The following is a 14,322-nucleotide window of genomic DNA, read 5'->3' as shown; positions in this document are numbered from 1 at the left end:
TGTCTTGATTGTGAGTTATCACCAAGTCCAAAATATGACAGTTTCCCCCCAAAACTTGATTCCTAAAAGATTTGACAGGATAAAGATATCAGATAAAGGATAAAGATATCCTTTAATTAATTTCATTTTACAGGAAACTGCAAAACATTAGCAGCTCAATTTCCTTGTATTTGACTTGCAAAAGATTATAAACTCAAGAATTTCTACTTGACAATAAGCAGTAATCAACTGTATTCCAGATACAAAGCTGTATATGCAAAAGCATCCAAAAGGGGCAAAAATTATAAAAAAAATTTCATTACAAAAATTATCTTGCACTGTATAACCTTACTGGATTATGCATTAGAGTGATAGTTCTGAGGATGACAACAATCATAGTGTATGGAAGACATAGAGGACATGAATCCAAAGAAATTACTGAGAGACCCTTCAGTGGATGGATGTGCAAAGGGATAAAGTGCTATTATCTTTCACATTTACTCTACTACAAACTTTTTCCTAATTGTCATTTTATGCAAAATACATGGCTTAAAGACACTTCTATATAGAATTGCTGAAAAGCTATTCTTAATTTATGAGGTGAACTACTAAAAAAGAGGTGTTGCTGTCTGTGTTGTTATATTGGATTTGACTTGCTTTATTAAATATTTCTGTGAAAACTGGGTGACTTTTATAGGGTGTCATGACTGATATACTAGATCCTAATTCTTTTTTTACAACTTTTTTCATTAAAGAACAAATGTGACACAGAAGAAACATGCTGCATAATTTTTTGCATTATTCTGCTAAAAAAAACAAGCAACAAAATTTGCATAGCTGTCATTCAACCAAATATTGACCTATTTTGTAAGGTAAAACAGGGACCCAAAAAGATTAATGGCAAAGACAGAGGTACATGTGAACCTATATGCTTTTGGGTTACCTTGTATCAGCCACAGTTTTTGGTTCAGGTAAGACTATCACTGGCAGAAAGCCTTTTAAAGAATAAATATACTATCTGTTTTATTCCTTGCTAAGTTTACTATTCAGGAAACTTTTAGATATGCAACTTCGATTTTGGAAAGGGATTTTTTTTTTAGTTTCTGTGAAGTCGAGCAGTTTGATTAGCACTCATTAAAATGCAGTAGCATATTCTTTACAACAAACTCTGTCAATCAGGTCAGGCTTCTCACATACATTGAAATGAAACCCCAGCTAGAAAAGAAAGAAAACACAAAGGAAGAAATAGAGAGAAAAAGGAAAAGAATGAGGATGAGAGGACAAACCAATCAGATCTGGTGTTACCAGCCAGTAGAGGTTTTTTAAAAAATGAGATCACCGAGTGAAATCATACATATACTCGGAGAGAGCATCCTTTGACATTGCCTTCTGGGTGATCTCTGAGCTCCTCCAGCTTTCCATGGAGCTACATGTAAACATCAGAAAATGAATTGAAAAAGCAACCTGCTCTCTTGTCACAGTTGTTTTTACTTCATTTTTCTTTTGCTCTTTGTTTTTGTGTTTTGTTTTATTTTGTTTTTAATAAACCATCGCATAATCCATTTCTCACTGCCTCTGCCAAAATATTTCAAGATATCAAAGTGCTCTGAACAACACAGACATACAAGGCTCAGTCAACTTGGTATCTGAAAGCAAGGTATCTTTGATTAACATGGCTATTTTTTACTACAGGATAAAAAAAAAATCAAGGGAACGATAAAGCTACTGAATCTCTGCTACATTGTTAGGGTTTTATTTTTGCTTATTTATTAGTAAGCCTGTGTTCTAGAATTTATTTACATAAAAAGAATTTTAATGGAAAAATATTTTATTTAATAAAATACATTTTATTTTATTAAAATATAATATTTTATTTTTTTTCTGTAAAATGAATATTTTCATGTTTGGGATCCTCAGTTAGGATTTCCCATTTTCTATAGGGAAGATTTTCTGTCTACATATATATTTTAAGTCATGGCATTAAATCACATAAAGAAATCTTAATCCAAAATGAGCTATCAGCAGGTCTTCATAATAGCAGGTGAAGCCCACCATCTAAATAAGCTACATCTTCTGCAAAAGTGCATGCATTATGCATCTAGATCTGTATGTGATGACTGATGCCTCAAAATGCATGGTCACTACAATCATGATCATAATTTTCAAAAACAGCACAGAAACTGTGGCTGTCTTGTATTTTTATGCATGTAAATTCAGTGGTCCTGAATGTCTTCCCATGAAACAGAGCCTCATTCATTACACTGCTCTTCTCATCTAACTGTAATTAAAACATCTCCCCAAAACACAAGATGAAAAGATAAAGCCTCACAGCGAGGAATGCTACAGATGCCTCTAGCTAGAACTTGTATAAACAAGTAGCAACTGGCTTCTTTTTCTCTGCTAAGATCAATTTAAACAGAGGCATTACCGGAAAGAGGTGCATAATTAATCCTTTCCCTCCCCTTCTTTGTGCTCAGTGAAATAACATTTTCACAAAGAGCAGCTGTAGAACAGTGTAGAACAGAGAGGATGGCTTGTCCTGGAACAAATGCAATACACTTACATACAAAACCAAAACAAAAGATCATAAACCAAGAAGAGAGGAAAGGCAAGGAGAATACAGAAGAAAAAAATAAATAATTAGTGGTTGAGAAAGTGCTAAAAGGAAACAAAGGAGGAAAAAAGTGAAAAACAGGATAACTGAAATAGAGGCAACTTGAGATCAAAATGGGTTAGACTGCATATGGTCAGCCTCTTGGTTCAAAATCATTCATCAGGGGGTAACACTGTGTATGGTGGGTACTAGTTTAGATATCTGCCTGTTCTGTTAAGCAATCTAAATATTTCTGTATGTTTATACAAACGTTAAAAGGCAGAAGATACTATCAGCAAAACAGTGGCTCCATTCTTATTACTCTCCTGTGACTATCTTTCATTTGATCTTTATCTACTTTGATTTTTTTTTCTAATTTAAAGGCTATATATATATTTGAACTATTCAACTCTCTTGAAATGGTCTTTTGCAGTATTAAATGCAAAAAGTGTGAACACTATAAAAGTTTAATTATGTTTCAAGTTGGGAAGCAGTAGTTTGAAGATGAGTAAATCACTTCTCTATGTAACAGGCAGATCAGAGAAGTGGTTTAATCATGATCACCAAATTACAGGCACTTAAAAAAGGTTGTTACTATTTCTCACTTCTAGAGACACCCAAAGCTACCTAACTGGCAGCCTGCCTTCAATTGGTTGTTCTATGTGTAGCACAGAAACAAACAAAATGTGACCCAACAGCAATAAGAATACTGAAATAAAAATGATGTGATGGTGAGAAATGGAAAAGCCCCTTCCCTCCCTCCCCACACCTCCCCCTTCAAAAGGAAAAGTGTAGGCTATAGAAGAAAACTTGCAAAATAAATGTTAGAAACATATTTACTTTGAGGGATCCAACTCTACTAGCAACTCCTTTGCTTTCATCCGGCCGTCTAATTTGCTACAATGGAGGAAGATGGGTAAAAAAGACAGAAGAATAAAGAAAAAGTGAACTTAAAAAAATTTCCACACAATCAGTTAGCAGTACATGCAAGACATTAATTTGACTCTCTGAGACACCTCTAGAGGACAAAGACACAGACTAATTTCTGGAATAAATGACACTTTATCATGGCATTTTAAACTTGCTTTGTTGACCACTTCTTTCTCAGTTTATTACCAATCTGGCACATTTGTTATATGCTGAATTCACTAACATTTTTGAAAAAATACATGTTACTTATCTGATTTGGATATTAAGAATAATGAAATTCTACAACTCTAACTGAAGAAAATCCCCCTCTACCTTCTATAAATTATGTGAGCAGAGTAGGCTATAGCTGGGAGCCTGCAAGTATCATGACTGATACCTGACAGAATGCAATACAGATTCCTATTGACCCAGGCCTAGAGATTTTAGCCACTGCTATCATATTTCCCAGTTAAAAATTATGCTGCCCAACCAGAAAATTTTAATGCCAGACCAATATTAGATTTTTATTTAAAATATTTAAATATCTGTGTATATGACCCCCAACATCTCCTATCTGATCACTTTTCCTTTATTATATATCGCTTTTCCTAGATGATGCAGAGGATGGAAGAAACAAATGAGGTAGCTGCTCAAAAGGCTTCATATTTTTAGAAATAGAAGCATGCAAAATAAAACATTCATTTACAGCAGAAGTTATTTTCAGAATTTCTTAATCTGGTAAATATACCTCTTTTACCACTAAAGTGAACATGTGTCATTTGAAGCAGAGAGGAAGAAGACAATAAAAATTACTTTCGTGACAACCTACTAGTCTCAGCCAAGACTGAACTTGAAAGTTCTTATTATCTTAACTAAAACAAAATCCCACACAACTGAGGTGAACCTTTTCAAATTGCAGTAACTGGCTTGTAGAAATCTCAGCAAGGAAACCAAAGATTGAATGAACCATGGAAATTCAACTGTGCTTTGCGCTCTCTGGAGCACACTAGCAAGGCACAAGTTAAATTGTCCTGTTTGGTTTTTCCTGACCCACACAAAATAGAGAAATACCTCTTCAAAAAACAGTCAACTGAGTGTTTTGTTTTTTCTACTTGTATTTGATTCTCAAGAAATCAATATGTTAACAATTTAAGTATTTAATTCCGATAGTATGTCCATTAGCAAAATACACTGGAAACATTTATGTTAATTTTTGCTTTCCTTCCCTGGTCTTATGGCATTAAAATCACATCCAGTTTGAACTCTCAAGTGAAACACTGTCACTACTGCTATCATGGGAAAATCTCCAATCAATACTAGTATACAGACCAAGAAGAAACAGCAATTCTTAAATAAATTATGTCTCCTTTAGAAGACACATTCAATTAAAATATATGCAGTTGTAACTGAATTAGTACATATTAGCTTCCTAATTGAGGAAAAAAAAAGAGCACCTCAATTTGGAAAAAGATCCTCATCTGAACAAAAACCATTGTGAGTTAGAGCAAAGATGCCTTCCCCAACATCCTGGTTAGGTAATACCATCCCAATAATAAGACAATCTAGAAGAACTGCAATTCATTTTATCAATTAGAAACTTTTAAATGAATAATAAATTTAGGTTTGTTTGTAAAATGAGAGATAGGAAAAAATAAACACTTATAATCTCACATAATGACATGGAACTAGGGCATTAAGAAAAGTAATACACAACACAGAAACTTGAGGAAAAGTTGTGACAGCAATATGCACTGCCCTTAAGGGAAAAAGTTTTTCTTGCATTACTCACCAATTGTGGCTGCTCAAGTTGTTCTGGAGGTTTAAGATTCAGTTAGAAATGGGACTGGAGATATTACAGGTGCATATATCTAATATTATTTGGTCTTTCTTCAAAATATATGTAGAAATGCATACACAATGTGCACACTGGGGGCAATGAAGTTCTAAATGCTTGCATATATAAATGACAAGGAGACAGTCTAAGTCTTGCTTTACATCCCTGGCACAGTTAATATACATGACAGCATGTTTTCTGCAGGAACATTGCAGAGTGCAACTTGAATGCTTCTCAAGGGATGAATGAGAATTACATGGGTATTGCACAAACAATACCACATCTGTTCTGGGAGTTAAATAGGATATTATCAAGAAGGCAAGGGACAGCAGGAATAAACAGCCATATCTTTTTCATGGCGAATACCACAAAAAGGAATTCAGGTGCATCCTTATCTTTCTCTGGTCAACTGTAGGAAGATCTAGAAGTTATGATTCAGAAAATGGCATGGATTATGCATCCCTTGTTTTTCAGAAACTCAGCTAACACAAGAACCCCATGATGGATGAACACTGGTAAATAGAAAAGATTATGATGAAAAATGTGTCTAAGTGATTAAAATCAAAAGTGTCTATACCACAACACAAATTAAATAAGTGGATTAAAAGATGAGGCAGGAGCAACACCAAGTAGTCATGGCAAAAATATTACCCGAAAATCCTAAGGTGACAAATAAGATACTTAATGTAAAGAAGGAAGAAGGGTGCTGTGTGGGGAATGTTTTAGGAAACCAGGAGAGTATAATGCACTGACAGCTCATAAATGCATTATATTTACATCCCTTTCTTATTCACAATGGATAAGCAGCAGGAGTTAATAGCTAAAAATTAACTACAGCCATCTCTATCATTATATCTGAAGAACAAGGTGAAGTTACAGTTGGAGCAGAATGAGATAGGAAGCCAGTCAAAGAAAACTTCAGAAACAAGGAATCCAGAACCAAAGAGTGAGCAAAGAGGAATGCTCAAATATGGTTGGTGGATTTGTTAGAAGATGAGAGAAGAGAAAATGCATAAGCATAAGTCTCATATGGTTTCAGCGTTATTCCACTACCTTCTACTTCATAGAGCACATGAGAAATTACCCTGTTATCTTCATCCTTGATTTCCTCCAGAAAGCAGAATTTAGAAGACCTAACCTTAAATACATATCTAATGGATCTAATCTATTGCTTATACTTGTCATAAAGGAAGAACAGCTCTGAACAATTACCTAATCTGAGACTCCGCCTTTGCTGGATTTATTGAAAGGAAGAGTTCCACAAGGGGAGAAATAGCCTCAAATATTTAACACTATCCAGCTTAGACGCCTTCTCCTTTCTGATAATATATTCCATTTGTGCAGCCCTAAAGTTTCCCTGCTTACATTCCAACAAAGAAACTGGAATTTTGCAGGACCCAAGTCTTTCAGAAAAGTGTTTTCCCACCCACATTCACCAAAAAGCCAAACCTCTGTCAGACTTTTTTCCAAAATCAGCACATGAGTTGTTCATAATGACATCATCTTTTTGATATGATTAAATTACTTAATTCTGAAATTGAACAAATGCAAAACTCACAATAGAAATTTTTTACAGGAATAGTTTAAAAAGATGTCAAGTACCTTATTCAATGATCTAGGCACGCAATGGTGGAATTACGATAATCAAAAGTAAGAGATTATACTACACAACATGCAAATCAAGTTCAGATTATTTGCTGTACACATAAGAAAAACCTAACTGTTCTCCCACTTGATTACTGCTGCAGAGATCAAAAATGAATGGCAAATCAATAAAAGCATTATTATTATGTGTGGAACATCATGGAGTCTGCAAAGAGATGTTTTGGCAGGTATGTTATACCACATATCCCTGACAACTTGTGATGACAAGCATTTTCTGTTTCCTTCCACAAACACAGTCCCTGTCAGTTTGTAGCCATTGCCTCTTTTTGCTGCCTTAGGGAATGTGCAGTGCAATGGAGTCAATATCCTCTACTGAATACCAAATCTTGAAACTTGCTTGCATCACATTTGTCAATGTGAGTCCACATGCTGTTACGAAATATTTTATGAAGTTGTACATTCCATGAGAAAATAAGACCTTCCTTGGGTTTTTTTCAGTTTTACCTGCCACTATTTGCTTCCAGTTGCTGTTTTATCTCAAAGGGCAGGGCATCATGCCGAGAAAAGGATGATCAGTTTTGGAAATCCACAACAAAATTGCACATGTGATGCTCCTACTTTGGTTCATTTCCTTCAGCAGAATTTCACAATATGGCCTGAAATTGCTTTTATTTTTTTTACCCCCAAGGGCCATTCAACTAAGCAAGGAAAATATAGAAGAAAAACAATAGGATAAGCTCCAGTCCAGCTTGAAGAGGTGTTTTGTGATTCAGTGAAAAGGTAGGTGGATGTATAAAAAAATGTGAAAATGATCCTAAAGATAAATGCATTAAGAGGATAAAAACCATAACAGAAGAGAAATTAAATATGAGTCAGCATATATTCAAACAGCCCCCACATAAAGGAGTTCTGAAAGAATACAACATATAAAGAACAGGGATTTTTAGAGGGCCTCAGGAATTTGTTATCAAAAGCTTGGAGATTTCTCCAGCTGATAAAGTGCATTCAACAAGAGAAGGAGGCCCAGTTGATGAAGAGAAACTACAAAAGCTACGTTATGCATATTATTGTACCATTATGTTCCAAATAAATGTTCTTGAAATCTCTCCCAAGTTCTCACATAGTTCATATTAACAGAGAAACATATCTCAAAAGTAACTTAGCTGGCAATGATTTCACATCAGTTGGCCAGGAACAAAAAAGTCTTATGTATTGGCCAGATCACATAAGGGAGCTGAATACAAAGGAGATTAAAACTTGGGAAGATGGAAAATGCATTTTCTGACCCTAAAGAATGCTAATCGAGTTCAAGCTATGCAACAAACTGAAAAGAAGTGAAGGGCAGTGACATCCAAGTAAGAAGAAAAAGAAAGAAATGGTAAATATTCCATGCCTAGCAAGAAGTAATTTTAATTAGTGAAGCAATTACTTACTACTTCTGAACAACTTTGATGGTGGGCACAGTGACTGTCAACTTCCAAATATTATATAATACAATACTGGTCTAGGTGGCATGATTTACAACCCTTACTAGCCCAATCAAGAGTGGAAAATTCTGACAGAAATCCAAACTTCAACTTGAATTCTCTTCACTGACAAGAACGATGTTCTACATCAAGTGAGCAGTTTCTACTGCTAACAAAGAGCTTAATACATTTTTAATACAGCAGCAAATCAATTTAAGTTTAAAAATGCATTATGTATAACTTTTACATCCATGCATAAAAAATACATTTGCACTTGAAAGTATTTTTACTTCTGCAGTTTTATGGCAGACAAACACCAATTAGAGGGGGCTTCTTAAATGGAGAATATTTCAAACAAAGGGAATACAGGCTCCTCTAACAATGACATACATTCTCAACCAATAAACAATGTCATGTCTGTGCATTATACCACAGTTTGGCATAAAAGTTTTATTAAGGTTGCTGCACTTCTTGATAACATTAAACCCTAATGTTAAACAAAAGTGTAATGTATGTGAATGCTAATGGATGCCAATAAAACATTCATTGATCATACCATCTCAAATTTTTTTTCACATTACCCACAATTTTTTTTTCATATGGCCATTACTACTCACACTGTTCCATGCGCAGATGTAGGAATAAACACAGTGCAGGTGGAACAAGCAGTGGTAAAAAGTACAGCAATTTTCTTACTGTTTTCAAACTTGTATCATCACTAGATCGAATGCTCTGTTAGCACACATAATGGCAAAGATAATGTAACCATGTCCTTACTCAAGAGACTTTGTACACTGATAATTTTACACCCACATTTGTCAATTCTTTAAAAATATCTATTGACCTCAGTGAAATTTAACGCTGAGAAATAAAAATTTGATAGGTAAATGCACAGCCAGGGCAAGATAGACTACAATAAATATAAATATTACATAGTGTACCTCTATTTGTAGTGACTTAAAGTCCTAAATCTCATTCAAGCTAGAAATCGGGGCATATGAGAGCTTGGTCCTTACTGTCACTATAAAGTGAACAGTTGGACAACTCTCCTGTCACACAGCTAAGTTTTGCAAATCCTTCTACCAGCTCAGGGCTGCCTTTTAGACACTTCTTCCTGACCACAGCCCTTCCTTTTCTCATAATGCTATTGCTGCATCCAAGCTACTTCCCACTCTTCCTCAAACACTCTAAGTCCTGCATTCCCATCACTCAAGAGCCACAAATACTGCTTTGGTCCATATTAGACCTTTACATTCAATTTCCCCTCAATATTTTCAATCCTCTCATTTCAGACCCATTTTATCATTTTTTTACTGTCTGCTGGCACATTTTGCTCCTCACCTATGCCTGCAGCCTCAGTGATTCTCTAGCTTCCCTACAAAAGAAAGCAGAATTCACACCTCATGCTCCAGTAGACTTTTTCAAACCTATTCCTTATATCAGAAATCTGTCTTGGCAAGAAGGAAAGGTCATATTTAAGGCAAAAATAAAAACATTCTAGTCCTGGGTGGTGAAGTTCTGTATTCTTTTTGTACACCTTTTCCAAACTGACAATTCACTTCTGAATGTGCTATTTTGCCTTGCTGTCCTGAGCTGAACTTAAGTTCTAAAAGCTGCAGCAGATACAGGGTTATAGCATGTACAGTGGTGGATGCTGTCCTTGAAACACTTTCAGACACTAAGCTAGCTCCTATCAAAGATATCCTCATGGTCACGGAGAAAACTGTTGCACCAATGAACTCACTTAGGAGTGACCTGATGATGGGACAGGTAAAGCAAACCAGCTCTCTGGTAGGGTTATAAAGCAAATATCTGCTCTCTTTAACCACTTCTAGCACCAAAATTAAAAGAGAGATATTTGCATTAGGGCTCAGTGTAACAAGGAGTCTTTCTGAAAACAGATGGGGACTTCAAAGGGAAGAGGACAAGCACCTTTAAGGTTTCTTTTCAAATATCTGTAACAGCCTGCATTTTATCCTTTTGACTAGACAGGGCTGAGTGTAAACACCTCTTGTCACATGTATTTCCTCACATTTGTACATCCTGAGGAGTTCAATAATCAGAGGAGTGGAAGAGCTGGTAAGGATATTGGAAAAGGGTGTACCCACTAAAGGCACAGGAAACAATTAAAGCAGTGAGAGAACAGTATCAGAAGATTAAGTTAAGGTGGAAAGATCTGGTGAGCAATTCACTTAGCAGAAGCTTAAAACAATATGACCTTTAAGTGGCTAAGTACTAACAATAACCTGGTAAATGGCCAAGGTCAATCTTTGTCCACACTAACAGTGCTGTTGAGTGACACCATTGTCCAATGAGGCTGTCTGCAAACTTCATAAAGCAAACACCGTGTTGCAAAGGACTGCCATGCAAACACCTAAGAACTCCTTGATAAAGATGCTCCTCACGTTTTGAAAAACTATATATAAAAGAAAAAAAGGAGCTGTAAGAAATAAACTGCAATTTGAAAAAACACCAGCAGCTGGTTTGAAGTCTTGCCAAACCTGTTACTGTTTCTCACAGAATGATTTTCATAAATCTACTGTGAGTTAATCAAATGGGAGGCCCTATTTCCAACACAGGCATTACAGAGAAATATGTTCCAGCTGTAAGTGCTTTGAATGCCTCACCTTAAGGATTTCTGTTTTCTCATAGACTTTTTCCATATAGACTTTACTATTGCTAATTTAAATAAAAAGCAACAAACTAAATTGTATGAAGGTTTCAGTAAATGTAAATATCAATAAATGCCTACAGAAATTCATATCCAATAATGTGCAATGATGGCGTGGAAGCAATTAGAAATAGAAAAAAATCACTTCCCTTCCTTTCAAAGAAATAAATGTACTGTTGAAAATTAATTGAAGAAATCAAATTCTACCCTACTCATAAATGCCCCTTATAAAGAGATAATTTATGTTTTGCCTTTAAAAATAAAACTAAATTGGTGAGCAAATTAAGGGCAATTAATTTCAGCATGTAAGACTTTGGAATGAGTTTGTTTTAAAGGACAAAACTGAAGGAACTTGACTTAATTAATGAAAATAAAATCTGAAAATTTTTACACATCCTTTTTGTCTGGCTGAGGAAAGAATACAAGCAAGGATAGTCCTATTTGAGTTAAAAGGCAAAAAGACAACTGAGTACAGACTGACCAATGAGATAGTGAGATTATAAAACAAGGCTTGAGAGAGCTGTGCAGAAGGGAAAAACTATTTTTAGTTTGCTGATCTTTGATGGTATCACATATTATAATGTTAAATAATATTAGATATTGCTGAAAATAAGAGTTAAGATCACAGAACCAGTAGGTGCCATTTACTCTTAAATCCTCTATTTCCTACAACCCTTTCCAATGGTGAGAATGGGCTTCAGAAACTATTAATGCACTTGCTAAAGAGCCTACCACTTGAAGGGAATTGCATATTTACATAATGAGAAAAGCAATATCTGTGCTTCAGATTCTTGCTTCCCTCTCAAATCTTGCATCAGATTGATGTTACTCCTGTGATGAAACCAGCAAACTTTTACTGCAGATGATACATTAATCACTGGAGTATACATTCCTTGAAAGAGCTTTATTAGCCTAAATATCAGTTTTGGCTCCTGGGAACACGACTGCCTACTGCTAGACCACCTTCAGTTGCCTGTTGTGCTGGCTTTGGCTGGGGTGCAGATAATGTTTTTCACAATAGCTGGCATAGGTCTATGCTTTGGATTTGTGCTGGAAACACAGTCAACAATACAGGGATGCTTTTTCTTCTGCTGTGCAGTTCTTGCAACATCATCAAAGCCTTTTCTGTTCCTTCCCACCAGCAAGTGGGCTGGGGGTGCACAAAAACTGGGGATGGGACACAGCTGGAACACCTGACCCCAACCAGAGGGATATCCCACCCCATATGGGGTCATGCATGTAAGCCTGAGGGAAGAAGGAAGGTGGGGACATTTGGAATGATGTATTTTCTTCCCAAACAACTGTTACAAGTGATGGGGCTCTGCTCCCATCAGTATGGCTGAACACCTGCCTGCCCATGGCAAGCAGTGAATTAGTTCCTTGTGTTGCTTTGCTTGTGTCTCCTTTTGCTTTCCCTATTAAACTGTCTTTGTCTCAACTGACAAGTTTTCTCACTTTTACTCTTCTGATTCTCTCCCCCATCCCACTGGTTGGGGAGAGAGCGAACAGCTGCAGGAGGCTTGGTTGCCAGCTGTGGTTAAACTGCAAGAGTCTTTTTGGCACCATACATGGAGCTCAAAACATTTGAGATAATGACAGATTTGATTGACATGTGCTAGATTGCATTTATAGCTGCTATTTCTATTCAACTAATAATCAGCAGGCTCCTGTGATTGTCATGGGGCTCACTTGCCTGACTGTGTATTAGTCTAGTGCTCCTTAGTGGCTGTTTTTGCTGCTTGCTGTAGTGCTGTGTAGCCTCAAACAGCCCTGCCCCAGCCAAAACCAGCACACGTGCACGAAATGCAGATGATGATGATGATGATGCAAAACTGTAGAAGGATGATACAATATCAAACTGTGACATGTTTGCTTCAATAGCAAGGTAATATAGACCAGCATAAGAACCCTCCTTGAATGTCTAACAGATATATTAAGGGTGGCAGACAAAAGGAAGGAGATGTATGGATGGGGAAGCACCAGAAAGCATATTGGAGGGAACATAAAAGTGTTGATGGCATGCAGATTGGTAGTTCATTTAGTTCACAGCACTTCATGTAGCTTCTGGGGATACTCAAGCAGTAAAATCAGACAACCTAAAATAATTTACAGACCAAAACAGAGTCGAGCTGTTGAGATGAAATCAGAATGATAAAGAGCACATTTTCATAAGGAGAACACAGTACGGCAAGAAAATCTAACATATTCAAGAAGTGGAACCAGATGGAGAAACAAATATCCCCTTTACTGTTAGGTTCTAAGGAGTATAAAAGATGTATCCAACCCTGACTTAGAGGATACTGGCATAAGAAGGATGCTAGAGAAGCTGTAGAGAAGGTCATAGCTGGTGCTCCACATCCTCTCTGTCATTTCAAGCTATCCTGACCAGACCAGCTGGGTACACACGTATGGATTCTGGACAGACTACTGCATGCAGGTATTTTTGAGCCTTTGAATACGCAGATATGAAAGGTTGAATAAAACCCTTTTTGTTCTAAAATAGCATCATCTATCTCTCCTATAACATCTGGCACTGAACTTTGTTACACCATCATTAAATTTCATAAAAAAGGACCAACAAGAAGATTGCTGTTTATCCTCACAGGTACATTTTAAAAACTGCTGATTTTTTCATCAGAAAAGAACACAGCAATAAATGATGTGGATTATTTATTACGTCAAGAGTCAGTGAAGGAACAGAAGCTGAGCTGTTACTTAAATGAGATTAATGTATGAATGGACTAAGACACTAAAGAAGAGGAACAAAAGAAAACCAAATTCCTATAGACATAAGACTATATGAAAATTCAGCCTATAGGATGCACAGTTTTCTTATTGAAATCATTTTTCATGAAGAAACATGATTTAGTCAGTTGACATATGTAATAGGAACTAAGAGCTCCAAAGAAAAAAGACTGAATGGAAAAGGGAAGCCAATATTTTTCTGATGCCATCTTCAGCAAGACAAAAATGATTATCAGGTGCCAACAAACTTGATAAGCATCAGTGACAAAACCAGAACTAGATATACTGAAAATGTAGCCTGAAAACAATTCTGTAGAGGTGCATTCACAGTAATTTCTAACTGAAGACGCTGGATAAAATCAAATGTAACTACATAGCTGTTGGTCAAAGAATACCAAACCATTAAACAAACCCTAAAACCTTCATCTTGTGTTACATCAAAATCCAAACTGGAGATTTGTTTTGGATAGGAACTGAAAAGATCTCAGTAAGGCTTCTAATGTGAGAAGAATGCACATCT

General features: G+C 36.1%; 1 protein-coding gene across 28 annotated transcripts in view; it reads right to left on the bottom strand.

The window, feature by feature from the left end:
- GPHN (gephyrin) overlaps positions 1-14,322 on the bottom strand; it is a 271,807-nt gene that overhangs the window by 71,457 nt on the left and 186,028 nt on the right. For 16 of the 28 annotated variants that reach the window (XM_074542808.1, XM_074542813.1, XM_074542812.1 and 13 more), the window contains one exon: positions 3,413-3,469. The exons of the other annotated variants lie outside the window; for them this stretch is intronic. In XM_074542808.1, coding sequence (XP_074398909.1) covers positions 3,413-3,469 — 57 coding nt within the window. The remainder of the gene's footprint in view (positions 1-3,412; positions 3,470-14,322) is intronic. 28 annotated transcript variants of the gene reach the window in all.

The sequence above is a fragment of the Zonotrichia albicollis genome, chromosome 6 (assembly GCF_047830755.1).
Source record: "Zonotrichia albicollis isolate bZonAlb1 chromosome 6, bZonAlb1.hap1, whole genome shotgun sequence".
Classification (NCBI taxonomy): Eukaryota; Metazoa; Chordata; class Aves; order Passeriformes; family Passerellidae; genus Zonotrichia; species Zonotrichia albicollis.
The sequence above is the reverse complement of the archived record's forward strand: the minus strand, read 5'-3'. Positions and strand labels throughout refer to the sequence as shown.